This window comes from Oncorhynchus kisutch, linkage group LG1 (assembly GCF_002021735.2).
Source record: "Oncorhynchus kisutch isolate 150728-3 linkage group LG1, Okis_V2, whole genome shotgun sequence".
Classification (NCBI taxonomy): Eukaryota; Metazoa; Chordata; class Actinopteri; order Salmoniformes; family Salmonidae; genus Oncorhynchus; species Oncorhynchus kisutch.
Window position 1 is genome coordinate 20,779,683 of NC_034174.2, and position 27,893 is coordinate 20,807,575.

The 27,893-nt window shown below is 42.6% G+C and overlaps 2 protein-coding genes across 7 annotated transcripts; both read right to left on the bottom strand.

Moving 5' to 3' along the window:
• Window positions 1-315: 315 nt before the first annotated feature.
• Window positions 316-6,810, bottom strand: LOC109897907 (SRSF protein kinase 2-like). Of its 5 annotated transcripts, none has more exons than XM_020492576.2 (15): window positions 6,656-6,810; window positions 5,070-5,515; window positions 4,847-4,955; window positions 4,644-4,731; window positions 4,125-4,212; window positions 3,893-3,999; window positions 3,582-3,747; window positions 3,272-3,297; window positions 3,067-3,123; window positions 2,134-2,506; window positions 1,733-1,830; window positions 1,458-1,565; window positions 1,299-1,368; window positions 1,116-1,208; window positions 316-936 (listed from the first exon to the last, which is right to left on the bottom strand). In XM_020492576.2, the coding sequence occupies exons 2-15, from the start codon at window positions 5,398-5,400 to the stop codon at window positions 752-754; spliced, it is 1,899 nt and encodes a 632-aa protein (XP_020348165.1). In that variant the 5' UTR covers window positions 5,401-5,515; window positions 6,656-6,810; the 3' UTR covers window positions 316-751. The 5 variants fall into 5 exon arrangements, with proteins under 5 accessions (XP_020348165.1, XP_020348156.1, XP_031651623.1 ...); XM_020492567.2 differs by having other exon boundaries at window positions 6,263-6,810; XM_031795763.1 differs by lacking the exon at window positions 3,067-3,123 and having other exon boundaries at window positions 2,134-2,329; window positions 6,263-6,810.
• A 518-nt stretch (window positions 6,811-7,328) lies between these two features.
• On the bottom strand, window positions 7,329-27,575 carry LOC109897930 (coiled-coil domain-containing protein 120). 2 transcript variants are annotated; one of them, XM_031795873.1, is made up of 11 exons: window positions 27,479-27,575; window positions 22,312-22,476; window positions 22,122-22,227; window positions 20,853-20,971; window positions 18,839-18,943; window positions 18,624-18,744; window positions 15,936-15,995; window positions 14,139-14,289; window positions 11,651-11,752; window positions 9,617-10,633; window positions 7,329-9,497 (listed from the first exon to the last, which is right to left on the bottom strand). In XM_031795873.1, the coding sequence occupies exons 3-11, from the start codon at window positions 22,168-22,170 to the stop codon at window positions 9,401-9,403; spliced, it is 1,821 nt and encodes a 606-aa protein (XP_031651733.1). In that variant the 5' UTR covers window positions 22,171-22,227; window positions 22,312-22,476; window positions 27,479-27,575; the 3' UTR covers window positions 7,329-9,400. The 2 variants fall into 2 exon arrangements, with proteins under 2 accessions (XP_031651733.1, XP_020348204.1); XM_020492615.2 differs by lacking the exon at window positions 27,479-27,575 and having other exon boundaries at window positions 22,312-22,818.
• Window positions 27,576-27,893: the final 318 nt, after the last annotated feature.

A 27,893-nucleotide genomic window follows, 5' to 3' on the forward strand; every position in this document is an offset into this window, starting at 1 on the left:
CAGCCATTATTATGAGCATTCCTCCCTCAGCAGCCTCCACTGGTCTTATGACAGGATTCAGGTGAATCACATAGGCTGCGTATAGACAGGCAGCCTATTTTTTTTTCTCCCACTAATTCGTCTTTTGACCAATCACCAATTAGTGAAAAGAATATCAGAATTGGGGTGCCTGTCTAAATGCAGCCATAGAGTATTCTGAATTCATACATGAATTGGCTAAATTAACACAATGTCTAACCCTATTTCTATTAATTCTGTCAAAATCTTTTTTATCTTATTATTCAGAGAAAAGCGATAGATAATGAAAACCTTGTATAAACAAATAACATTTATTCAATTAAACTCAAAAACAAAAATAGAGCTTTCCCAGCAGGGGCAGACTGGCCATCTGGCATATCTCTCCAAATCAAAAGTTATTTTCTTTACATCAAAGGTGTTAAATAATCAGACAAAATATATTGATAGTTGACTGCTCTCCCTGAGCAAACAGAAAAATAACATTGCAGAAGATCAGCTGAAAAAATAACACTTGCTGAATATCAGCCATTACCCACTATTCAAACATCATATTAAGGCACTTGTCCCAGCCTGTTTGACACTGTGTCACCTGTGTAACCTCTGTGTCATCGGTGAGACTGCTCTGTATCCATGAGGAGATCCAGATCGGGTTCAGACACTGGGCAGCGGTGGTGGCTTTGTGTCTATAAGGAGATCCAGGGGGGGGTTTAGACACCAGGCAGTGGTATGATGTCTATAAGGAGATCCAGGGGTGTTTCAGACACTGGGCAGCGGTGGCTCTCTTCTCTGGGAGGGGCTCCAGCATGGTGAGGAGGAAAGCACTGAACTGGACTGCCTGTTCCCGCGGCCACTCATACTTATCCAGCAGGATCTCACACAAACTCCATGGTTTCAGCCTTGAGATGCGCCGCAAATGCCCTGTGAGCAAACAAGGGAAAGAGTGTTACATGATTACACTAGGGATTGCCTGAACAGGATATCTAAACTGAATTTTATATTGTGGGTGAAACTAAAAGAAAGGTACATTTTCACCAAAATATGAATCATATGCTAAAGGAAACGACTATGGTGGATACAACAATTGTGAATAGATATACCATTGTGATTGAAATATCGCTTGGAGTTTCTCCCTGAGAGGGCAAACTGGGATGGAAGGGGTCCCAGCAACTCAATTATGTGAGCAATGTGATCTGATGGGAGGCATTAAAGCATTTTTTTTAAAGAGCAAGGACAATCACCAGGAAAAACACAGGACAGAGAGGAGAAAGGATAAGGCTTACCTTCCTCTCGTGAGAAGTTGTCCCCTGAATGGGGTTCAAACAGATACTCCCCGGTAGCCAGCTCAAACGCCTTTATGGAAATGTAAGACTTCTCAATAAAATATATTTAGGACAGCTAACATTAACATAAGGGTGGATGTGGTGCTCCTGGGTTCTCACCATGCAGGCTATGCTCCAGATATCTGCAGGAGTGCCATAGTCAGACCCAATCAGGACCTCAACAGAGCGGTACTGGCAGGTCTGGATGTCTTCTGTGAAATGTTTGTACTGGAGGAGAGCAGAGATGAAGACTTAGCACTCCATACCATGAGCAATTAGTTGATAATAAGCTGTATCATTTCAATGTAATGCATTTAGTCTTCTAAGACACAGTATTTATTAATACATATATATTCATTCAAATACATAATGTCTGTAGACAGATAGTAACTCACCACCCAGCAGGCGTTTCCCAGATCTGCAATCTTGATGCTGATTTTATCAGCATTCTGTGGCTTCAGAAGATTCACCAACAGATCTGTTTCACTTAACCCTGAAACAAAATATAAAGCAGATACCTCAGATAGATATTACTGAATAATTCTATGCCTGTCCACTACAATAACGGATGCGCTGTGAGTGCTCTGGTGTAAAATGGTTGCTTTGTACGAGGTATTACAACACGCAATTTCAATCATGTAAATTAACTTAATCATCAGCATATGCATGACATAGTATATTGCAAATCATAAAAGTTCATTTGAAAGACTAGTGGACAGGTATTCTGACATGTATACTACACGGTAATATGCTATTACAATATACTCTAAACTGCTGGCTCCAGAGCAAGACTGACCATGTGATGGTGATGAGGGCAGGTTGTCTCTCTGGGTAGAATGATGTAACACTATAGATTGTCTAGAACAGTGAGACATTGTAGTCAATGATGGTGCATCTTCCATCGGTGACGAGGCCGACTCCTTGCTGTCAGAGACCATTGTTTCTTCATGCAGCAGGGTCCGTCTCCAAGTAGTATGCACAGGACCTGAAGGCTTAGGGGACGAGGTGGAATTAGGGATGCTACAGGGAGTGGTGATATTAGAGAATGACACATGAGGTTTCTCCCTCTTCTGACGGCCAACTAAAGTGTCCTCGCCCTTCTGCGGCTGTTGTTGTTTCTTCTCCTTCCTCGACAACCTGGCCATCGGGATCCTGGAGACCTTCCCAGTCTATGAGCACAGTCACAGTAGTTTGATGGGAAACTTAAAATGGGATTCACATCTCTCATGTTGCAGCATGCAACAGTGTTCAATCTCTGCAAATATGGTACATTTTCTTAAATATCAGAACTGCATATCCCCTTTTCATGCAGTGCATGCTAATTATTGATGAGTTTATCAAGGTGAGCAATTTCACTACAAATGCAAAGGTGTAGTTATGAATACTGATTGAATACATAAAGACTGATTACAAACAGACATTTGTAGAATACATAAATATTACATAAATACTGAATACAAACAGCATTAACAGAAATGCTGTTATTGTGCAGGTTATACACATTTTAAATAACACCCACCCACCCACCCACACCCACACACACACACACACAACTGCTTTCATGGTTGAATGAGTAGAAAACCTGAAACAATACCGTAACTATTGACAACAGCCAAAACAAATGATATAACATAGCACATTTCCAGATCAAAGCTTTTCTCCAAAAGGACCTTCTGAGGGCCAATATGCAGTGAATCAGCACACACTCACAATGCCAAGGCCATCTTACCCAAACCCCAAGAGCCTGGAAAGCCACCGTCAATTTCCCCATCAAGTTTGACACAATCTAATACCCAGGTTAATGCAGGAGGGGTAGGAGAGACAGAGGTGATAGATGAGGTAAACAAAAGATGAACAGAAAATATTTTTTCCGCCTTTGTAGCACTATGATTGGTTTATGCTTTGAGACAATAATAAAGAGTTGATTGTCATACCTGCTTTTCTCTTAGACTGGTGTTTGCTGGCATCAGTAGTAGATGAAGAGATCAGCAGGGCACAAGAAATCAAGAAATCAAATCATAGAGAATAAGAAAAAAACAGACCCATCTATTGAAATCATATTAAACTTGTTAATCATCTCTTCCTAATATTCAGCACTGTTATTGTATCGCCATCTCTCTGTAACAAATCTTTTCCATTTCCCTCCATATAAAAATAAAATAAGTCAGACAGACAGAGGAATGCCACAGGGATATGTACTTAGTGACACGTGTATGCCAACATGGAATTGAGAGCAATACTAACCTGAACAGCTTGTGGGAGCAGAAGACACTGGCAGCTCCCATAGCTTGGTGTCGGCTGCCAGCTCCTGGACGTAAACCTCATCCACTCTCAAAAGGATGTTCTCTGGCTTGATGTCTGTGTGGATAATCTTGCATTTAGTGTGCAAGTAATCTAAGCCCTGAAGAACCTGTGATATGAGACAACAATGGTGATATACTGTGGCTACATGACAGCAGGGAACACACAAAGGAGATCATCAGTTCACAAAAGCTTCTCTGGATGATAAAATGCTAGAGAGAGAATTTGGAGATCACAGGGGAAAGACACAGCACCTGTCTAAGGATGCTCTTAACGCAGGGCAGGGGAAGGCCAGTGTAGTTGGATTTGATGATCCACTTCAGCAGCTGGTGACCCAGCACTTCAAGAACCATGCATACATCTGACACATAGCTGAATCAAGGAGAAACCATTTACATTAAATGTGCAAATTAACATATGACACATGTTGTATGATAAAGATATTATGAGTAAAAGGATAACGTGTAGGTGGCTTTTAAAGGATACGCTCCCCATTGACTCCAGAGACTTTGAAGTCATCAATAAGCTGCACAACAGTGTCACGTTTAGGGTCAGATGGATCACTGTCCCTTACCTAAAAACAACATATTACAGGACATAACTGGAGAGTAAACATATTCCTTTTTATTATCACCATTGTGCAACTAATACAATTATATAGTTCCTACTAAACCTGGTTCTGGTTGATGAACAAGCAAGTAATTACACTGATTAGGCCACAGGTTAACATTTATTGTCATGAATCTTGCCCTGAAGGCAGAACTGAGCGATTTCTGCTAGATGGGCCAGCTGCAATGTCACAATTGGCTATATCATAAAAATGTATTTATGACAACAAAAATATTTTCATTTAAGGTTAAGGATAAGTTTAAGTTCAAAATCTGATTGGATGACTTTGTGGTTATGCCAGCTAGTGACCACTCTGTAGAGCTGCCTCCTAGGCAACCTGTGATTAGGCATACACAGCAGAGAATAAAATGTTGAACATGGGCATATAATACTGACACATTTCAGAAGCTTGATCTCATCCAAAGCGGTCTCTGTGAAGGTTGGAGCACTCTTTACCAACTTCAGAGCCACGAAACGCCTCTTCCTGCACATACAAATAAACATTGTGAATCACTTGCTTCAGCTGTCATAATCACAATATGAAACCGAAGGTCAATCAATAACAAAAACAATGTTATCAGTATAACTATTATAATTACTCCATGTCCCAGCCTAGCCACACAGTAGAGAAGTGGCCCCATCCCAGCTTCTTCACCACCTGGTAACGGTCAATGAATATCTCTCCAATTTCCACCGGGTAGTACCCACCTACAATAAACAGTGAAACCTCTTTCCGATCAACAATAAACTGTATACAACAAGTCCTTCTACCACACATGATTGTATTGTTGTTTGGTTATATTTGGCACACTGGTGAAGTACCTATGCAGTAATCAGATGGATTCTCCTGTTCCTCATCATCTGATCCCAAAATCTCAAGTGAAGGGGGATATGAATTTAAAGGGGCTGGGCTGGCAGCAGTGGGTAGTTTGATGGCAAAGGGTGGTTTGGGGGTACGGGCAACTAGTGGTTTAGGGGTAAGGGATTTGGAGGTAATATGTGATTTGGGGATAAGAGAGGGTTTAGGGGTAAGCGGTGGGTTGGGGGCAGTGGATGAACTGAGGGTAAGGGTTGGGTTGGGGTTAACAGCAGGTAAACTGAGGGAAAGGGCTGATATTGCAGCAGCATATCTAGATGAAGGTTCATTGGACATTGTGACAAGGGACACACAATAGAACAGGGAGCCGACGCCTTCTAGCCTAGACAGCACAGGTCATGCAAGGGCAGGATTGAAGAAAATGGAGATGAAGATGGTACACGCAGAAGGCCTACGGCAAAAAGAAAAACAGACAAACTGTTCACTAAACTTTCACTGTTCACACTATTATAAGTTGACCTAATAGGCATTCATACATATGATATGTGAGGTTAATTCAGACGACACAACATGGCCAATACACTGAGTAAGCCTATTCAAATTCTACATTTAGTAAATCGTATAGTTCTAGAGCCTGGCTGCAATGACATTTGAAAGGGCCCAGTGAATGTGCAAGAGTCCATTTATTTTTAGCTGGGTTTAGATGAATGGCATGTCAACGTAAATAGCTCTTCAAAGCTGGCCTGTAACTTTATTGACTGAGTGCATGCTGTCTATGAGTCTTTATTTCAAACCTGTGACAATTACAGCTATTGATACGACCGTCTCAGTCAAGTCATTAAGGTGTCAAAGAGTTGATGAAAAAGTCAATCCTTTGACCAATTCAGAACTGCCAAGTCCAACAAACCTAGCTATGTCATCTAAAGAAAAAGCTTTGTAACCGATATGAATGACATTTTTAAAAACATATTTGTACAACTAACTAGCTAGCTAATGCAACGCGTAAATTAGCCTGAGTCTGTTCTCCACAAAAGTTGTTTAGCTAACGTTATTTGTTACAGATTGTCATTGCTTTGAAGCAACCGACTTCAAATTCGTACGTTGCTACAATGTGACATATCAAGTAACAATTGCTTAAAAACTTTATTACACCCTGTAACTGTGAAAAAAAACAATGTAATATTTACCAAATACTTACATATAAAAATGAAAAACAGAGTCCTCCGATTTAACCAGTAAACTGAAGGACCGTTCCTTCTTCGTCAACGTTTGCTCTACTATGCGTCGCGAACGAACGGCTCTTTTGAAAGGATCTTTTTTTTGTTAAGATTAGGAATCGAATCGTATCAGTGAAATACTCATTAATTCGGCTCCCTGATTTGCATACTGCAGCTACTGCTTTTTGAGCTCAAAATAACGTTTTTCTACGGTTACGTTACAAAATAATTACCTAAAGAATGTGAATCCTCACTACAGAAACAATAAATAGTGGGGAGAGCGCATGAATCTGGTCCACGCAAAAACGAATCATTTGGCCAGGTAAAAATATATTTGAACGCGCATTTCACGATCTGAGATAATAGTATCTTACCTTTTGGGCTTTACATTGTAGATTTGCGATTTATCATGGTTCTAGTTCAAGTTTTAAGCATTTTGAACAAAGAGCCGTTTGGGAGCCAAATTTCCCGGCTTTTTTTTACGTGAACGGAGCCAAATGGGCCAGCCGGCTCACCGAAAAGACTCGGAATGCCCATCACTAGCTGGCTCCGCGTGCGTGCGTGCCTGCCCATAAGCACAGCACACGTTCTGAAAATGACATGAGCTTTGCCAGTGTTTGATTGAGCAGTACATGCTGTGTGGCTGGCAGCACCATAAGCTACACTAGCAAGCTATTTAAACATGTTTTAAATATGTCAAATTGTGCCAAATTCTTCAAACAAAGCCAAAGTCATTAGAATTAGGCTAATAAGGGTAACCGATGAAATTACCTATGATATATATATATATTTTATTTGAGGCAAATCACTCACAGTAATTACTGTAAATACATGAACATCAATATAGTTTTTTAAATGATTCCAGTCCAAGATTTACCATGATACTTTATTTAAAAAATATCAATGAATGTACCCCATCCTCCTCAAACACAAACTGTACAGTATTTCTCACCCCTTTGAAAAAAAAATATCAGGAGAAAAACAGATAGGGATTTCAGTCAATATGTCACAAACAATTCCAGTCAATCAACATAACTCATTCTTCAAAAAGCTACAACTAATACACTTGTAAATGTTAGTTAACACCACACTTCTCTGGCTGGTGCTGAATGGGTTTTATGACAGTTTATGACAGTTTTATGATGTATTTCACAAATAGATACAAAATGTTATAAGTTCATAAATATACAATATATATTCTGGATAAATTTCCTTCGAGCAAAATGTATATTCATTTATGTTTTACAGACATAAGTACATCACCTGAAAAATACATTTACGACCCCCAATGCACAGCAGTTTGGTCATCAGTTTCAGGTTTAGACTAGCTTCAAGAAATTCACACACAAACTATTGAATGTGAAAACACCAACATTTAAAACCAATATAACATTCCATTAAAGGTACTTGAGATAAAAGGAATAGCTTTACCTGTAAAACATGTCAATAGATGAAGCCATGACATTAATCAGTTCAAATGAAAGATCATTATTAGCTACTCATACATTTCTTTCCAGAGGTATTCATTTCCTACCATTCAGGTTGTTAGTGATGCCCTTTTATAACGGTATAATCATGAACCTAAGATACACAAGAACAAACAAGCACATGTCGTGGGAAGCTTATAAAAGAGCCGTTCTTGAATTGCGGTGGTATATGGGAATGGCATTAATTACTTTAAATAATTTTACCATTATGATAACATTGTGCCACCAATAGGAGTAGCGTATTACATGATACAATGGAAACGTAATCTCTTACTACCACATTTATGAGTTCTGACATAAGGCCTGCTCATGCCAACAGTCCCATCCCCTAGCCCTGTTCTAGTTAGACCCCTTTTCATTTCTCCACATTAAGTTGACATCAGTTTATAAAGGAATTTAGAATCAAATCTAGCTTATTATCATGATACATACAGATCCAAATATGCGGTTTATTGTTGATAATGTTGTTACAATCTTATAAATACATAATATTATACACGACATCACTTTGATCGTGAATGTCCAAATGGGCCACAAAACTTCCACCTTGACGTAGACTTGAACATGGTAACACTTTTCTTATTTGCTCAAAATTCATACGCTGTCAACCATTTTCTGGTTTTAGTGTGTTCTCTCTTGGGGACAATTTCCCCATCCCACTACTGCAATTGGTTAAGGCTTTTGAAGTTCATAAAGTGCCCTGAAGGAAAACATGCTACGCAACTGAATGAATAGAAATTAATAGAAAGTTCATTAAACGACTGTCATAGACCTCTAAAAGTCCTCAGGTTTTTATCTGAACTTGGCTATTATGTCCTTTCACCAGCTGGACTCTTAGGAAATGCAGAAAAAAAGAACTTGCATGAAACAACAATTTGGCAACAACAGGAATTTCTTTCATTTGTTGATTGAACACCAAACTTTGAAAGGATTTGTGTTCGCTTGAAAAACATGAGAAATAGCAAGCACAGTTGAAATGCGTATGTTTGATGGACAGATGAAGAGATAAGACATATATATTCATGTTTACAAACAGGTTAATTTACACGTTCACTGGTGTGTTTAAATACTTTTTAGTTGATATGAGTTCATTATATATTTTTGTAAATCACAAGACACTAAATGACCTCTTTTATATAACTATTCTTTATATCTCAGAAGATACAAAATAGTAATTTAGAATACATATACTTTATTCTGTAAAAAATTATATATTGGGAGATTTGTTAGGTTAAACAACGAGGATGTTTGTTACATGTGGCTTGGGTCTGACCAACGATAGAATACAATACAGTAGCTACAGAATAACAATATATTCTGTGACTCCTGGGACAGCTCCAGTGCAAATCCATTTCTTGCTTTGCGATCTAGGGGTCAAAAGTTGGTGGGCTCATTTTCAACAGAGGGCATTCAGAACGGCTTTACAGTCTTTTTCTGCTGTGGTTGTAATGTTTGTTTTTTTAGCTTGTGAGGTCACCTTATATCAGCTCCTTTTACTGCCTGCCTGCCTTAGCTTGTGAGGTCACCTTATATCAGCTCCTTTTACTGCCTGCCCACCCGCCCGCCCGCCTGCCTGTCTGTCTGTCTGTCTGTCTGTCTGTGCACGTGTGTTTGAATATATATTCAACTACATCAGACCAAAGTGCCAGGGTCAGCACTGGGCTCCTTTGTTGTCATGTCTTGCATCTGAGGATGAATGGGCTCTTGATAGAGTGAGAACTCCATTGACCTGCCATAGAGAGGGCACAAATCATTACAGTACTCAGCAAACAAACATGATCAAAAGTACTCTAATCTGCACCTGTGTGAATGTTACCAACAATCATTCCTAAGTAGAGAAATACTCACCTTCCATGCAGTGGGTGGCCATGGAAGCTGGCTGACTGAGACATCTGGGACCTATGGAGTGGATCACCTTGTATAGACTGAGCCTGGTGCACCAAAGGGTGGGGGTATGAGAGACGGGAGACCCCTGCATCATGCCCCTTCAATGTAGTGGTAGGGTAGCCGAGGGCGTTCCTCAGATACCAGTCTCTGAGACCCTCCAGCGCCAAGGCTTTATGCAGACTCCTCGTCGAGTCCTCAGGGGTGGGGAGAGAGAACTGGGGAGGCCTGCGATTGAATGATGGGCCGGACAGCTCAGTCTGGAAGGGGTGCAGGTTGGGAATGGAGGAGGTAGTGGAGCTTGGGGCAGGGTGGGGAGACTCATAGGCAGAGAGCAGGATGGCGTCCTGCTGCAGGGGGATGAAGGGTCCGCAGGACTTGGTCCGGGTGACTTTGACTCTGCGAGGCTCTGCCTGGGAGCTATGGATCACTCTGGGACTGTAGGAAGGAGTAGCGCTGGGAAGATGCACCTGGGAGTGGGAGAAGCCATTGGCGGGAGGAGGCACTGCAGCAGTGGACGATCGAGGAGAGGAAATGTCCTGCCAGATTCTACCTGTTGATTGGTACAGCTGGTGTTGCACTTGCATCCTCTGTTGCTTTCCCCAGATGTAATCCATTAGGAGCTCGTTGTAACCCCCTCCTTCTGCTGCTTCTACTCTCCCACCCATGGACAGCCGCAGGTTGGCCTGCTCCTGTCTCTCAGGACTGCCCAGGTGGATGTGCCTCAGCTTGCCGTCAGTGAGGGCCTCAGAACTTTTGTAAGGCCCTCCTCTGGGGGGCATCCCATTCCTGGGGGCTGGGTCCTCGGGGAGACTGGAGCGGTCAAGCAGGGCCTCAGAACTGTTGCTCCGCCGGGCACAGGAGCTGTAAGGGCAGCCTCTGCGCTCCGAGGAGGAGCCTTCCTGGGCCAGGGGCTCCATATGTGGTACATCCAGGCTGCCAGACCACTGCTTTAGTGAAATCCCACCAGAGTCATCTGATCTGAAAGAGGGATAGAGAGCAATGAGCATTTGATGGGCTTATTGTTATATCCTTCCTGTTTGGCCCTGTCCGGGGGTGTCCTCGGATGGGCCCACAGTGTCTCCTGACCCCTCCTGTCTCAGCCTTCAGTATTTATGCTGCAGTAGTTTATGTGTCGGGGGGCTAGGGTCAGTTTGTTATATCTGGAGTACTTCTCCTGTCCTATTCGGTGTCCTGTGTGAATCTAAGTGTGCGTTCTCTAATTCTCTCCTTCTCTCTTTCTTTCTCTCTCTCGGAGGACCTGAGCCCTAGGACCATGCCCCAGGATTACCTGACATGATGACTCCTTGCTGTCCCCAGTCCACCTGGCCGTGCTGCTGCTCCAGTTTCAACTGTTCTGCCTTCTTATTATTCGAACATGCTGGTCATTTATGAACATTTGAACATCTTGGCCATGTTCTGTTATAATCTCCACCCGGCACAGCCAGAAGAGGACTGGCCACCCCACATAGCCTGGTTCCTCTCTAGGTTTCTTCCTAGGTTTTGGCCTTTCTAGGGAGTTTTTCCTAGCCACCGTGCTTCTACACCTGCATTGCTTGCTGTTTGTGGTTTTAGGCTGGGTTTTTGTACAGCACTTTGAGATATCAGCTGATGTACGAAGGGCTATATAAATACATTTGATTTGATTTGATTTATTGTGATAGTGTGTTTACATTATGACAATAACCTATATCTTTACATTTAGATTTTCAAATGATTGAATTTGTCATATCAAAGCTATGAATACAAAAATAAGTTAAAAAAAAGAGCATGAAATAAGTCAATATGACACTAAGCACCTTCTCGCAACTTCTCGCAAAATAAAATCATCTTGGGAGCCTTGACTGGCATCTTGAGAGCCATCACTGGCATGTTCTGTAGCCGAATTACCTGCTGCACTCATTGGGCATTCGGTCAGCCTCTCTGTCATCATAGTGGGCGAGTAGCAGTGGATGTGCTGCATTAAGCAGAAGCACTGGACCAGAGGAGGAATATTACCTGACATGAACACTGATTGGGGCGGTTCGGGCGAGGAGGGGGGTAGCAGGAACACTTCTGCCTTCAACATTAGATGCACACCTTGGTAGAGAATGACTAGGGCTAGGGAAAAACATCAGAACATAGCATTAGACACAAAAAGAAGGAGTGCTTTACACATATATACAGTGTCACGGCTCCTCCTCTGCAGTGCAGGGGCGGTTTCTCCTGCAGGCAGAGGAGGGTCGTTAGTGATTGGAGTCACCTAAACTGCCACTAATCACTTCTCTCTCTCTCCGCTCCTCCAGGTATGAACCTGTTTTGTTTGTTCTTTTGTAGTTTTGCAGTTTTCACTCAGTCATTCACACACACAGATTCACGCATCCATGCACTTTACATACACCTTACATTATGATACTTCCACACCTCATTCATTTTTCTTAGTTTAAAGTTAATAGTTTTGTTTAAAATAAAGAACATTTTTTAATTGGCCTATACCTGTTGTTCGCGTCCCCTCATTTTTGCCACAGGCTATGATCCGGCCTGTGACAAGTCTTGGCCAGAAGTTTTGAGAATGAGACAAATATTAATTTTTCGCAAAGTCTGCTGCCTCAGTGTCTTTAGATATTTTTGTAAGATGTTACTATGGAATACTGAAGTATAATTACAAGCATTTCTGTCACGCCCTGACCATAGAGAGCTGTTTATTCTCTATGTTGGTTAGGTCGGGGTGTGATTAAGGGTGGGTTATCTAGGGGAATTATATAACTATGTTGGCCTGATTATGGTTCCCAATCAGAAGCAGCTGTTTATCGTTGTCTCTGATTGGGTATCATATTTATATTTATATAAATTATATAAATATATTTATATATATTTATATGATATATATATATATCATATTTAGGTAGCCATTTTCCCCATTGTGATTTGTGGGATCTTGACTATGTTTGTGTGTAGTTGCTTTCTGCACTGTATGTAGCGTCACGTTTCCTTTATTCGCTTTATTGTTTTGTGGTTTAAGTTCTCTTCCAAATAAAAGGATGGAAACATACCACGCTGCATCTTGGTCCACTCCTTATAATGATCGTGACAATTTCATAAGTGTCAAAGGCTTTTATTGACAATTACATGAAGTTGATGCAAATAGTCAATATTTGCAGTGTTGACCCTTCTTTTTCAAGACCTCTGCAAACCGCCCTGGCATGCTGTCAATTAACTTATGGGCCACATCCTGACTGATGGCAGCCCATTCTTGCATAATCAATGCTTGGAGTTTGTCAAAATTAGTGGGTTTTTGTTTGTCCACCCGCCTCTTGAGGATTGACCACAAGTTCTCAATGGGATTAAGGTCTGGGGAGTTTCATGGCCATGGACCCAAAATATCGATGTTTTGTTCCCCGAGACACTTAGTTATCACTTTTGCCTTATGGCAAGGTGCTCCATCAGGCTGGAAAAGGCATTGTTTGTCACAACTGTTCCTGGATGGTTGGGAGAAGTTGCTCTCGGAGGATGTGTTGGTACCAGTCTTGATTCATGGCTGTGTTCTTAGACAAAATTGTGGGTGAGACCACTCCCTTGGCTGAGAAGCAACCCCACACATGAATGGTCTCAGGATGCTTTACTGTTGGCATGACACAGGACTGATGGTAGCGTTCACCTTGTCTTCTCCGGACAAGCTTTTTCCGGATACCCCAAACAATCAAAGGGGATTCATCAGAGAAAATGACTTTATCCCAGTTCTCAGCAGTCCAATCCCTGTACCTTTTGCAGAATATCAGTCTGTCCCTGATGTTTTTCCTGGAGAGAAGTGGCTTATTTGCTGCCCTTCTTGACACCAGGCCATCCTCCAAAAGTCTTCGCCTCACTGTGCATGCAGATGTACTCACAGCTGCCTGCTGCCATTCCTGAACAAGCTCTGTACTGGTGGTGCCCTGATCCCGCAGCTGAATCAACTTTAGGAGACAGTCCTGGTGCTTGCTGGACTTTCTTGGGCGCCCTGAAGCCTTCACATAAATGGTTGATTTAGGTGCAATCTTACTGGCAGCAATATCCTTGCCTGTGAAGCCCTTTTTGTGCAAAGCAATGATGACGGCACGTGTTTCCTTGCAGGTAACCATGGTTGACAGAGGAAGAACAATGATTCCAAGCACCACTCTCCTTTTGAAGCTTCCAGTCTGTTATTCAAACTCAATCAGCATGACAGAGTGATCTCCAGCCTTGTCCTCGTCAACACTCACACCTGTGTTAACGAGAGAATCACTGACATGTCAGCTGGTCCTTTTGTGGCAGGGCTGAAATGCAGTGGAAATGTTTTTGGGGGATTCAGTTTATTTGCATGGCAAATAGGGAATTCATCTGATCACTCTTCATTCTAGAGTATATGCAAATTGCCATCATACAAACTGAGGTAGCAGACTTAGTGAAATTAATATTTGCGTCATTCTCAAAACATTTGGCCACGACTGACACACACACACACACACACACACACACACAGTGACATTACCTGATAGAGCTGGTCACAGAGTTACGGCGTGTTCTCATTTCATAGTATATCTCCACTGGGGACAGTTTCCTACAGACCTGGTGGTCTGGGCTGCCCAGACGGGGCTGGGACATGGAGCGGTGGTCTTCTGCCACACTGGGAGAGGACTCCTCTGAGGGAGGGAGAATATGGGATTTGGTCTTAACTACTCACTAACTCACAATTGACACGCAATTACAGTAAACAGGTCATTCTCTTTCATGAACATAATCAGGCAGCAGCCATGTAACTCCGAATTTGACGATGAGAAATGTGATTCTTCGCCCCTCTCATTTTCACGATCTGTCATCCAGTAACTGATTTATAAACTGAATGTGAAGAGCACCAAATAATACAATCTCTTTTTCTGTGTCATCACAGAATAATGTAATGATACTAACTCCGCCTAGACATTTTGAGAATATTTTGCACAACTGATATACAGTTGAAGTCGGAAGTTTACATACACCACAGCCAAATACATTTAAACTCAGTTTTTCACAATTCCTGACATTTAATCAGAGTAAAAAATCCCTGTTTTAGGTCAGTTAGGATCACCACTTTATTTTAAGAATGTGAAATGTCAGAATAATAGAGTGATTTATTTATTTCTTCACATTCCCAGTGGGTCAAGTTTACATACACTCAATTAGTATTTGGTAACATTGCCTTTAAATTGTTTGACTTTGGTCAAACCTTTTCTGGTAGCCTTCCACAAGCTTCCCACAATAAGTTGGGTGAATTTTGGCCCATTCCTTCTTACAGAGCTGGTGTAACCGAGTCAGGTTTGTAGGTCTCCTTGCTCGCACATGCTTTTCAGTTCTGCCCACATATTTTCCATCCGACTGAGGTCAGGGCTTGTGATGGCCACTCCAATATCTTGACTTTGTTGTCCTTAAGCCCTTTTGCCACAAATTTGGAAGTATTCTTGGGGTCATTGTCCATTTGGAAGACCCATTTGCGACCAAGCTTTAACTTCCTGACTGATGTCTTGAGATACTTCAATATATCCACATAATTTTCCTCCCTCGTGATGCCATCTATTTTGTGAAGTGCACCAGTCCCTCCTGCAGTAAAGCACCCCCACAACATGAGGCTGCCACCCCCGTGCTTCACGGTTGGGATGGTGTTCTTTGACTTGCAAGCCTTTTCTCTCCAAACATAACAATGGTCATTATGGCCAAACAGTTATATTTTTGTTTCATCAGACCAGAGGACATTTCTCCATGTGCAGCTGCAAACCATAGTCTGGATTTTGTTATGGCAGTTTTGGAGCAGTGGCTTCTTCCTTGCTAAGCGGCCTTTCAGGTTATGTCGATATAGGACTTGTTTTACTGTGGAAATAGATACTTTTGTACCTGTTTCCTCCAGCATCTTCACAAGGTCCTTTGTGGTTGTTCTGGGATTGATTTGCACATTTCGCACCAAAGTATGTTCATCTCTAGGAGACAGAACGCATCTCCTTCCTGAGCGGTATGACGGCTGCGTGGTCTACATGGTGTTTATACTTGTGTACTATTGTTTGTACAGATAAACGCGGTACCTTCAGGCGTTTGGAAATAAATGTCCAAAGTAGATGTCCTAACCGACTTGCCAAAACTATAGTTTGTGAACAAGACATTTGTGGAGTGGTTTAGAGTTTAGAGTAATTAAATCTATGTAAACTTCCGACTTCAACTGTATTTGTGGAACAAACAAAGATAACTGTTCAATGATTTTACAGACCAGCTTTAACAGATTCAGTTGTTATTATTGCATTTGTAGCTCTGGCTGACTCACCTTTGTCATGGCACGTTGAATCTGACATGGAGCTAGTACTCTCCGACATCACTGTGTCCTCTGGAAGATAAACAAACACAACCTGTCATCACAGGCAACAACAACCTCAGTAATACATAATAAATAAAGATGTTTTATTGTCACATATACTGGATAGGTACAGTGAAATGTGTTTTACACAGTACAACACAGGCAGGAAGTGGAGACATTGAGGAATACACCACATCAGTCACTGGCTTTATCAATAAGTGCATTGAGGACGTCGTCCCCACAGTGACCGTATGTACATACCTCAACCAGAAGCCATGGATTACAGGCAACATTCACACTGAGCTAAAGGGTAGAGCTGCCGCTTTCAAGGTGCGGGACTCTAACCCGGAAGCTTACAAGAAATCCCGCTATGCCTTGCAACGAACCATCAAACAGGGAAAGCGTCAATAAGGGGCTAAGATTGAATCATACTACACCGGCTCTGACGCTCGTCGAATGTGTCAGGGCTTGTAAACTATTAGACTACAAAGGGAAGCACAGCCGCGAGCTTCCCAGTGATGCGAGCCTATCAGACAAGCTAAATAATTTCTATGCTCGCTTCGAGGCAAGCAACACTGAGGCATGCATGCGAGCATCAGCTGTTCCGGACGACTGTGTGATCGCGCTCTCTGTAGCCGACGTGAGTAAGACCTTTAAACAGGTCAACATACACAAGGCTGTGGGGCCAGATGGATTACCAGGACGTGTGCTCCGGGCATGTGCTGACCAACTGGCAGGTGTCTTCACTGACATTTTCAGCATGTCCCTGATTGAGTCTGTAATACCAACATGCTTCAAGCAGACCACCATAGTCCCTGTGCCCAAGAACACTAAGGCAACCTGCCTAAATGACTACAGACCCATAGCACTCACATCCGTAGCCATGAAGGGCTTTGAAAGTCTGGTAATGGCTCGCATCAACACCATTATCCCAGAAACTTGCATACCGCCCAAACAGATCCACAGATGATGCAATCTATATTGCACTCCACACTGCCCTTTCCCACCTGGACAAAAGGAACACCTATGTGAGAATGTTGTTCATTGACTACAGCACAGCGTTCAACACCATAGTACCCTCAAAGCTCATCACCAAGCTAAGGATCCTAGGACTAAACACCTCCCTCTGCAACTGGATCCTGGACTTCCTGACAGGCCACCCCCAGGTGGTGAGGGTAGGTAGCAACACATCTGCCACGCTGATCCTCAACACTGGAGCTCCCCAAGGGGGCGTGCTCAGTCCTCTCCTGTACTCCCTGTTAACCCACGACTGCATGGCCAGGCACAACTCCAACACCATCATTAAGTATGCTGACGACACAATAGTGGTAGGCCTGATCACCGACAACGACGAGACAGCCTATAGGGAGGAGCTCAGAGACCTGACCAGGTGGTGCCAGAATAAAAACCTATCCCTCAACGTAACCAAGACTAAGGAGATGATTGTGGACTACAGGAAAAAGATCACCGAGCACGCCCCCATTCTCATCGACGGGGCTGTAGTGGAGCAGGTTGAGAGCTTCAAATTCCTTGGTGTCCACATCAACAACAAACTAGATTGGTCCAAACACACCAAGACAGTCGTGAAGAGGGCACAACAAAGCCTATTCCCCCTCAGGAAACTAAAAAGACTTGGCATAGGTCCTGAGATCCTCAAAAGTTTCTACAGCTGCAACATCGAAAGCATCCTGACCGGTTGCATCACTGCCTGGTACGGCAATTGCTCGGCCTCCGACCGCAAAGCACTTCAGAGGGTAGTGCGTACGGCCCAGTACATCACTGGGGCAAAGCTGCCTGCCATCCAGGACCTCTACACCAGGTGGTGTCAGAGGAAGGCCCTAAAAATGGTCAAAGACCCCAGCCACTCCAGTCATAGACTGTTCTCTCTACTACCACATGGCGAGCGGTACCGGAGTGCCAAGTCTAGGACAAAAAGGCTTCTCAACAGTTTTTTCCCCCAAGCCATAAGACTCCTGAACAGCTAACCAAATGGTTACCCGGACTATTTGCATTCTGTGCCACCCCCCTCCTAACCCCTCTTTTACGCTGCTGCTACTCTCTGTTTATCTTATGCACAGTCACTTTAACTTTACATTCAGGTACATGCTACCTAAATGGGCCGACCAACCAGTGCTCCCGCACATTGGCTAACCGGGCTATCTGCATTGTGTCCCACCACCTGCCAACCCCTCTTTTTATGCTTCTGCTACTCTTTGTTCATCATATATGCATAGTCACTTTAACGATACCTACATGTACATACTACCCCAATAAGCCTGACTAACAGGTGTCTGTATATAGCTTGCTACTCTTTTGTCAAATGTCTTTTTACTGTTGTTTTATTTCTTTACCTACACACACACCTCTTTTCCCCGGCACCATAGGTTAGAGCCTGTAAGTAAGCATTTCACTGTAAGGTACCTGTTGTATTCGGCGCACGTGACAAATAAACTTTGATTTGATTTGAGACCAAATAGACAGGCCATCACAGCATCGGAAAGGAGAGGAAACTGCCTCATATAAAAGTTCTATCCTATGTGTGGTGAGAGGTTGTTCAGACTTTTCTCTGTGGATATCATGGTACTGTAACATTGTGCAATATCTTTGTGTAGCTGTTAATACATCTTGGAACTCTTGCTGTATGCAGCACTACCTTACCTGTGTGACATCCCCGGTGGACGGTCCTCCTGCTGTTGGGGACATTCCTGTCTGACTCTGAGTGTCTGTACAGAGCCCCACTGAAGAGTGTTTTCATCTGCCTTCGCTGACCTGACTCATCCTGCACAAAGCAATAACTTAGTCAGTGATGTGTTGTATTAACAGACATATAGGTCCTCTGTGACCAGTGTCATAGTCTCTGAATGTTCTCTGACCTCTCCCTTGGTGTTGTAATGTGCCAGTCCAGCCCTGCGCTGTACAACAGGAGATCTCTCTCCTGTCTCCAGGGGAAAAGCATGTGGGACCATCCCGGTCAGCTCCTGCAGATATTTTCAGACTTTTTTTACCACTATTTTCATACGGCCAATGCCAAGTCAAATTTCATACTGTCTGTTATTAAATATATCAAACAGCAATAGGAACAAACGTAATAAACATTTGTATCATACACAGGCTGGAGACTAACAGTGTATATTAAAATTAGCTAGAACTAATGCAACTGTGATCATATGAACATTGGTCAAGAATAGTATCATTTGAATGGTAGTGCATCAAACCACCACATCCAATGCACTAAACAGTATATAGAGAGCATTTCCATGCATGAATAATCTTAGTCTGGAGAGAAGCTGAGACACATCTGTGTTGAATTCTAAACCAAAAATCAGGGGAAATGTGTGAAACAGCTGTGAGTGAAAAGCTGGATTTGGTGCCTGGTAAAGTATTTTGGTCTCTGTCTCTGGAGAAATCAGGCTAACATTCATATGCTTTCGCTTCATATTCGTGACTGACACTGCTCTGCAAGGGGGAAACTTTAAAGGGTGACTGCACTTCCTGATTTTACCTCGTTTTAGATTTGGTTTATTAAGAAAGGCTCGCGGCCATGACTGAATTAGAACGTGAGTTGGTTTCGTTTTTTTATTTAACCTTTATTTAAACTAGGCAAGTCCATTGAGAACAAATTCTTATTTACAATGAGGGCCTACCCCGGCCAAACCTGGTCCAATTGTGCGCCACCATATAGGACTCCCAATCATGGCGAGATGTGATGCAGCCTGAATTCGAACCAGGGGCTGCAGTGACACCTCTTGCACTGAGATGCAGTGCCTTAGACTGCTGCGCCACTCGGGAGCCTAGGTGTGTGTTTTGATGTGGGTGTCTCATGTGTGTTCGCAGGTGGGAAGAGTTAGCCAATTTATTTTGGCAATTAGCCTTAGCCGGCTGGTGTACAACTGTGGCAAAATTGGTTTACCTTTGGATAGCCTCCGGGGCTAGTTAGGAGCTGTCAATAAATTACACATTGTAAATGAGACAATTATTTTGTTGCTCACCTTTTAGTTCTCATTAAATGCTTTCAATATTTGTATCCATTTCTACAATTTATCATTGGTTTGAGATTTTTAAGTAATTGAAATTTGGAACCATTGGAACTTTAACATATTGTTCCATGTACATTGTGTAATTTGCAGATGGTCCCTAACTAGTCCTATAGGGATTTCCAAAGTCAACCCAAATTTACCACAGCATTACAATTGGGTCACGAACAGCTGCACTCCGAAACACTGATTACTTGTGTGCTGCCAGCTGTGGGCATGTGGACATTGTGATGCAATTACGACCACAAGTCTCACAAAACTCTGTTTTTGACAAGAATGACTGACCAAAATTATCCTATTTACACTTTGTCAATTTTGACAGTAGAATAAATGTTTCTGACTCACTTCAATGCCACTTAGGCTGTTTTCTAAACAAGAAGTTGCTTTTTAAGGGCAGTTGCTCTTTAAACTTTGCTTTGTAACAACAAGTTGCCAAAAATGGTTCTTTCATCTGTGCAGCCAAACTCATTGAGCCTGATTTATTATTTCAGGTGGTTGAGGTTTACAGGGGTTGAGAGCTTATCTGTATTGAGTCAGAAACAGAAAACAAACCTAACGTTGGTTCTTGCTTTCCATTAATCTGATAAAGCACACGTCTCGATAGCATGGCTTGGGTGTATGGAGCCATTCCCTCTACCGTGCTTTGAGCCCTACAATAGTTAAAAGGTAGGAGAGAGGAACTGACCTGAGCCCGCGAATGGTTAAAAGGTAGGGGAGAGGAACTGACCTGAGACCTACAATAGTTAAAAGGTACGGGAGAAGAACTGACCTGAGACCTACAATAGTTAAAAGGTAGGGGAGAGGAACTGACCTGAGACCTACAATAGTTAAAAGGTAGGAGAGAGGAACTGACCGCCTCCAGCAGACACACTTGTCTCAGCTCTCCCATTCGGCTGCTGAGGATGTCCTCCAGGATTTGCTTTCTCTCCTGTAGTGCGGAGATGCGCTCAGCTTGCAGCTTGCTGTCCTGATCTACACACCAACAAACATGTCAACATGTTCAGTTAAGACAACAATTATACAATTACTATGTAACAGCAATGGTGTTACTAAGTACCTAATGGTGTTACTAAGTACCTAATATCAGAAACCCAGAACTAAAATATTGCATACTTGTGCCATATGCTCAATTAAGTTCTGGGGGCAGATGTGTTGACACAAGCTTCATTTATATAGCTGATTTCAGACATAAATGTAACACAATGCACTTAACCCCACCCACCTCACCCCCCCGGCAGGTAGCCTAGTGGTTAGAGCGTTGGACTGGTAGCAAGATCGAATCCCCGAGCTGACAAGGTAAAAATCTGTTGTTCTGCCCCTGAACAAGGCAGTTAACCCACTGTTCCCAGGCCATCATATAAAATAAGAATTTGTTCTTAACTGACTTGTCTAGTTAAATAAAGGTAAAACATTTTATTTTAAATAACTAGCCCCCCCCCCCCACCAGAAACAAAACAATGAAAATAAAAACATAATTATGTTTAGAGGATAAAAAAAAGAACAATTACAAAAACTGAACTACTAAAAAAGCACCCTAAGGATAAGCAAAGCTAGAAAATAGTGTTTTAATATCCCTTTTAAATATGTCCACAGTTTCGGCCCCCCTCAGGTTCTTTGGCAGGCTTTTCCAGAGGCTGGTGGCATAGTTACTAAAGACTGCATCTCCATGCCTCTTGGTCCTAGGCTTTGGGATAGTTAAAAGGCTGCCTCTCCATGCCTCTTGGTCCTAGGCTTTGGGATAGTTAAAAGGCCATTGCCAGAGGACCTGAGGGACCTACTGGGTACATAACTCAAAAGCATGTCTGATAGTTAGAAAACATACTACAACAAAGAGCGGAAGCAAGGCGGTTGCTCCACCCCACATTCTCTGAAAGTTTTGGGGAAGTCTATGGGCCAAATGTCCCATGCCCTTCCGAAATTCGAAAAATGCAAATACCTGCAAAATCTGGAATTGTCCAAATTATCAGTGACAAAGAAATCTGTGCAAAGGAACAAAGTTCCTTGTTAGTCGTCACATCCCAGGATGGTATCGTGGTGTCTGTCAACAGACTATCTTACATGCGTCTGTCCACGCGAGATTACTAAATACCCCAACATCTCTTTGTAAAGGTGTAAAACTCACCTGGAGACCGCACACCCATGGATGTGATGAGACGCCCTTTAACCTCCATGTGGTCTGATTCGTGAGGCCTTGCTTCTCGAACCTCAGCCAATCAAAACCTCACCTACTGAGAGAGTGCACTGTGGTTACCTAATAGAAATGGGACAAATAATTTTGCATAGAGAACAGGTTGGCTTAAATATTCAAATACCTTGCAACTTCAAGCATATGTTCTCCAGGTGTCTGGTTAGCCATCTATTTTTGTTAAGCCATTAAGAAATGTATGTCTTCCACTGGTCCCCAAAAGTAAAGTGATCCCAGCCACCACCAGTGGGGGGAGCCACTATGCCTCTCTTCAAGTGTCTAATGTTAAATCCTGTAACAGAAAGAGACAGAGCATTTACATTTTCAGTAATATGACTAAACACAAATAGGCCTACAGTTAACACAGAACGTGACAGACTATCAGACCTAGCCTGTCTATGTCCATTGTATGTGCATTATTGAAAAAGTATGCTTTTTGGAATTTGTATGGCTTCACGTTAACAGGTTCTTTCAAAGGTTTTCTTAAGCACGGCTGTGCTGCTGTCGTAGGGACGAGGAGGAGCCGATCTGTCTGTCTGACTGACTATCTATACTAAACAAAAATATAAATTTAACACTCATCAAAAGATTTTACTCGAAATAAATTCATTAGGCCTTAATCTATGGATTTCACATTGTCATGACGTTGGCCTGGGGGTAGGTTTATGAATACCTCTTCCCCCCTTTTTCCTCTCTCTACCCTACTGATGTTACATTTGCAAAACCCTTGATTAACATAGAGAATCTGGGAACATCAGAATGTGGGGGGAAATGAACTACATTCTGGTAATCCAACCAATTGAACATATGCAGTGGTACATAATGAATATGATGTCAGTTCGGTTGTCATCTGAGACATTCTCATCAATGATAAGGTGACATAAACTCTACAGTGGAAAGTCTACACATCAGAGTTATCGGATTCACATGGAATTGTTGTTCAATTTAAATGTTTGAATATGAAATTATTTGTGATGGGATGAAATGTGATTTTAGCTTCTAAAATGTGAGATTTGGGTTTTCATAACGTAGGGCTCTGCTCAATCAGTGGCCCGTTCCTGTGAAGGGACATGGGCTATAAAACTTTTCAAACACGCCCTCCTCTCCCTTCCTATATAAAGCCTTGAAGACAATGTAACCTCCTGTTCCGAGGACGACGGTCCGATGTCAGAATGGTTCAGATAATCCAAATGGGCGGTAATTTAGAATGCATAACATACTGTATTTACGATAGCACAACTTCGTCCTTTGTTCCTCAGTCTTCCCACTCTTTCACTCAAACCCAGCCCCTTTTCTTTTGTGTAACAAGCTGTCATATCTGTTCCGCCCGCTAGGGATGTTTTCCTTTATGACGTAATTTGTAATCAAGTTATGATTTAATTATGTGTATGTGTAATTCTGTGTGATTAGTTAGGTATTTAGTAAATAAATAATTAAACCCAATTTTTTTTATTGCTGATTCAACTTGTTAGCCAGGGTTCGTGCAGATAACCAAGAATGTACAACTTTCAGATGAGACTGAATTAAGATGATGATTAATATTGACTGCTATTGATGTAAAATATTACTAGATCTTTAAGAGTTTATTCGGGAGATAACAGCTCTATAAATATTATTTTGTGGTGCCCCGACTCTCTAGTTAATTACATTTACATGATTAGCTCAATCAGGGAATATTAATTACGGAGAAATTATTTTATAGAATAGCATGTCATATCACTTAATCCGGCATAGCCAAAGACACAACATTATGATTGGGAATACAGATATGCATCTGTTGGTCACAGATACCTCACAGATACCATCAGAAAACCAGTCAGTATCTGTTGTGACCACCATTTGCCTCATGCAGTGCGACACATCTCCTTCGCATAGAGTTGATCACTGTAGCCTGTGGAATGTTGTTCCACTCCTCTTCAAAGGCTTTACAAAGTTGCTGGATACTGGGGGGGGAACTGGAACACGCTGTCGTACATGTCGATCCAGAGCATCCCAAACATGCTCAATGGGAGACATTTCTGGTGTGTATGCAGGCCATGGAGGAACTGGGATATTCTCAGCTTCCAGGAATTGTGTACAGATCCCTGCGACATGGGTCTGTGCATTATCAAGATGAAACATGAGGTGATGAGGGCGGATGAATGGCACGACAATGGGCCTCAGGATCTCGTCACGGTATCTCTGTGCATTGAAATTCCCATTGATAAAACGCAATTGTGTTCATTTTCCGTAGCTTATGCCTGCCCATACCATAACCCCACCATGGGGCACTCTATTCACAACGTTGACATCAACAAACTGATCGCCCACACGACACCACATTCGCTGTCGGCCATTTGCCCGCTTCAGTTGAATCCGGGATTCATCTGTGAAGAGCACACTCTTCTCCAGCATGTCAGTGGCTATCGAAGGAGAGCCTTCGCCCACTGAAGTTGGTTATGACACCAAACTGCAGTCAGGTCAAGACCCTGGTGAGGACAAAGGGCACAAAGATGAGCTTCCCTGAGATGGTTTCTGACCGTTTGTGCAGAAATTCTTCGGTTGTGCAAGCCCACACTTTCAGCATCTGTCCGGGTGGCTGTTCTCAGACGATCCAGCAAGTGAAGAAACCAGATGTGGAGGTCCTGGGCTGGCGTGGTGGTCTGCGGTTGTGAGGCCGGTTGGACGTACTGCCAAATTCTCTAAGACGACGTGGGAGGCAGCTTAAGGTAGAGAAAATAGCTGGCAACAGCTCTGGTTGACATTCCTGCAGTCAGCATGCCAATTGCACGCTCCCTCAAAACTTGGAGACATCTGTGGCATTGTGTTGTGTGACAAAACTGCACATTTTAGAGGGGCCTTTTATTGTCCCCAGCACAAGGTGCACCTGTGTAAAGTTCATGCTGTCTAATCAGATTCTTGATATACCACACCTGTCAGATGGATGGATTATCTTGGCAAAGGAGAAATGCTCACTAACAGGGATGTGAACTAATTTGTGCACAACATTTGGGAGAAATAAGCTTTTTGTGCATATGGAAATTTTCTGCGAACTTTTATTTCAGCTTGTGAAACATGGGACCAACATTTTACATGTTGCGTTCATATTTTGAGAGCGAAACAGCATAAATAATGTATGGAGAAGAAAAGATGGAGAGAAACCTAAACCACGTGTGTGTTTAATGTCTCAATTGTAATACAAAAAAAAGAATGAACCAAAAGTAACAGCAATGACCTTGCCCTGAAAGTAAGATAAATCATACTGTGTTTATACACAGTTGTACACATTCACTGAAGACAGCAGGGACCCAACATTTTATATTATGACAGCATTCTCCACACAGTGGCTCCAAAACTTGTTTGTGTTGTGAGGCAAGCCTTTGGGATTTTCTTGTATCTCACCAAATAAACAAAAACAATATTTTTTTTGTCAGAAACCGAGGAACATGGCTCACAAGTTGGTCCTGATGAATCATTTTGGAAAAGATGTTGTAGGGGTGTTAACAGAGATACACTCCATGATCAAAAGTGTCCTCGTCAAACATCTCATTGCAAAATCATGGGCATTCATATGGAGTCACTCCAGAGAACGTGTTTTCACTGCTCCAGAGTCCAATGGTGGCAAGCTTTACACCACTCCAGTCGATGCTTGGCATTGCGCATGGTGATCTTAGGCTTGTGTGCAGTTTCTGGGCCATTGAAACCCATTTCATGAAGCTCCCAACAAACAGTTATTGTGCAGACGTTGCTTCCAGATGCAGTTTGGAACTTGGTAGTGAGTGTTGTATCCGAGGACAAACGATTTTTACGCACTACGCGCTTCAGCAGTCAGCCTACCACCTTGCAGCTCAGCCATTGTTGCTCCTAAACGTTTTTACTTCACAATAATAGCGCTTACAGTTGACCGGGGCAGCTCTAGCAGGGCAGACATTTGACTAACTGACTTGTTGGAAAGGTGGCGTCCTATGACAGTGCTAAGTTGAAAGTTACTGAGCTCTTCAGTAAGGCCATTATTCTGCCAATGTTTGTCTATGGAGACTACATGGCTGTGTGCTCAATTGTATACACCTGTCAGCAATGGGTGTGGTTTAAATAGCTTAATCCACTATTTGAAGAGGTGTCCACACACTTTTGTATATATAGTTTCCCTCACACATTTCACATGGGTTCCAGTCATGGAATTGAGGCGGTCCTGTTTGCTCATACTAGTGTGAAGTTCCCCCTGTGTGACCTCCTATTGAGAGACACAGAGGCGCCTCTTAAACAAACAACTGTCACAGTAAAGATTCACTGTGTATTGACACTGACAGTCTGACCCAGCCCATCACATGAATCCACTCCATTCTTATTCATTTAACTTAATCTGCACTGAAGAGGACATTGTTATTGACCAAAGGGAGGTGGTTTACCAAAATTTGACCTAAATTCTTAACAATGTGCCATTCAACAGTCTAAAAAAACATGGGGATAAGGAGCAAGACAGAGATTGAGAGGAAAAATGGAGAGACAGACAGGAACAGTTGGGTTTACCAGCAGGAACAGCTGGGTTTACCAGCAGGAACAGCTGGGTTTACCAACAGGGTGTCCTCTTGGAGGGAAGTGGCGAGTTGATGCCTGGAGCCATAAGGTAGGCACGGCATCTAGGATTGTTTTCCTTAACACAAACCAATCAATACACCAAGCACAGCAAGCAGTGTGAGTAGCTAGATCTCAACATTCCACAATCAGTTTAGAATGTTTATAAATAATCAAGATAAATTCATAAGTAATCAAGGGAAACATGGCATGAGAGGGGTGAGGACCGGGGGTGTCTGGTAAAACACAACTCCTATGGTGTGAGTCAGAGGTAACTACTGACACATCAGGATGGCAGATGTGTTCTGAGAACACACATTTGTTCACAGGTACAGTAACTCAGTACTAAAATCGCATTCCTGAGTGAATCCTACGGGAAAGAAAGGAGTTTTAGAGGAAAATCCACACTCAGTAAGACCAAATTTGATGAGAGACAGATCATAGACACAACAGGGATTAACTAGATGAAATGGACACCTGGGAGTTTTAACAATATGATAAGGCTATAGGAAGGGTTGGGGAGTAACTGATTACATGTAATCTGATTACCAAAAAACTAAATGTATTCAGTCATGATTGATACAACGATGGCGCCGGAGGGGAGGGCTGCCGTCTTATCGGCTCCAACCAACCATACTATTTTTCGTAACTCGTTCGTAACTTGTTTTGTACATAATGTTGCTGCTACTGTCTCTTATGACCGAAAAGAGTTTCTGGACATCAGAACTGCAATTGCTCACCTCAAGCTGGACGAAGAGTTCTTCAATGAGTCGGACGGGAGGGATAAACTACTACAGACACCCGACCAGGCCCAGATCCCCGTGATTCGCTGGAGAAGGAAACAGAGATTTAATGGAAAAAGATCAGGGTGCCTTGCAAGGATCAGGTGACGAGTGGCTAATCTGCCCTTGCCTTCCGTCCTGCTATGTTCAATCGCTGGAAAATAAATGGGACGAGCTGAAAGCACATACACAAGATTTCCCAAGCTTTAAACATCCCAAGGAGCACTGTGCAAGCGATAATATTGAAATGGAAGGAGTATCAGACCACTGCAAATCTACCAAGACCTGGCCGTCCCTCTAAACTTTCAGCTCATACAAGGAGAAGGCTGATCAGAGATGCAGCCAAGAGGCCCATGATCACTCTGGATGAACT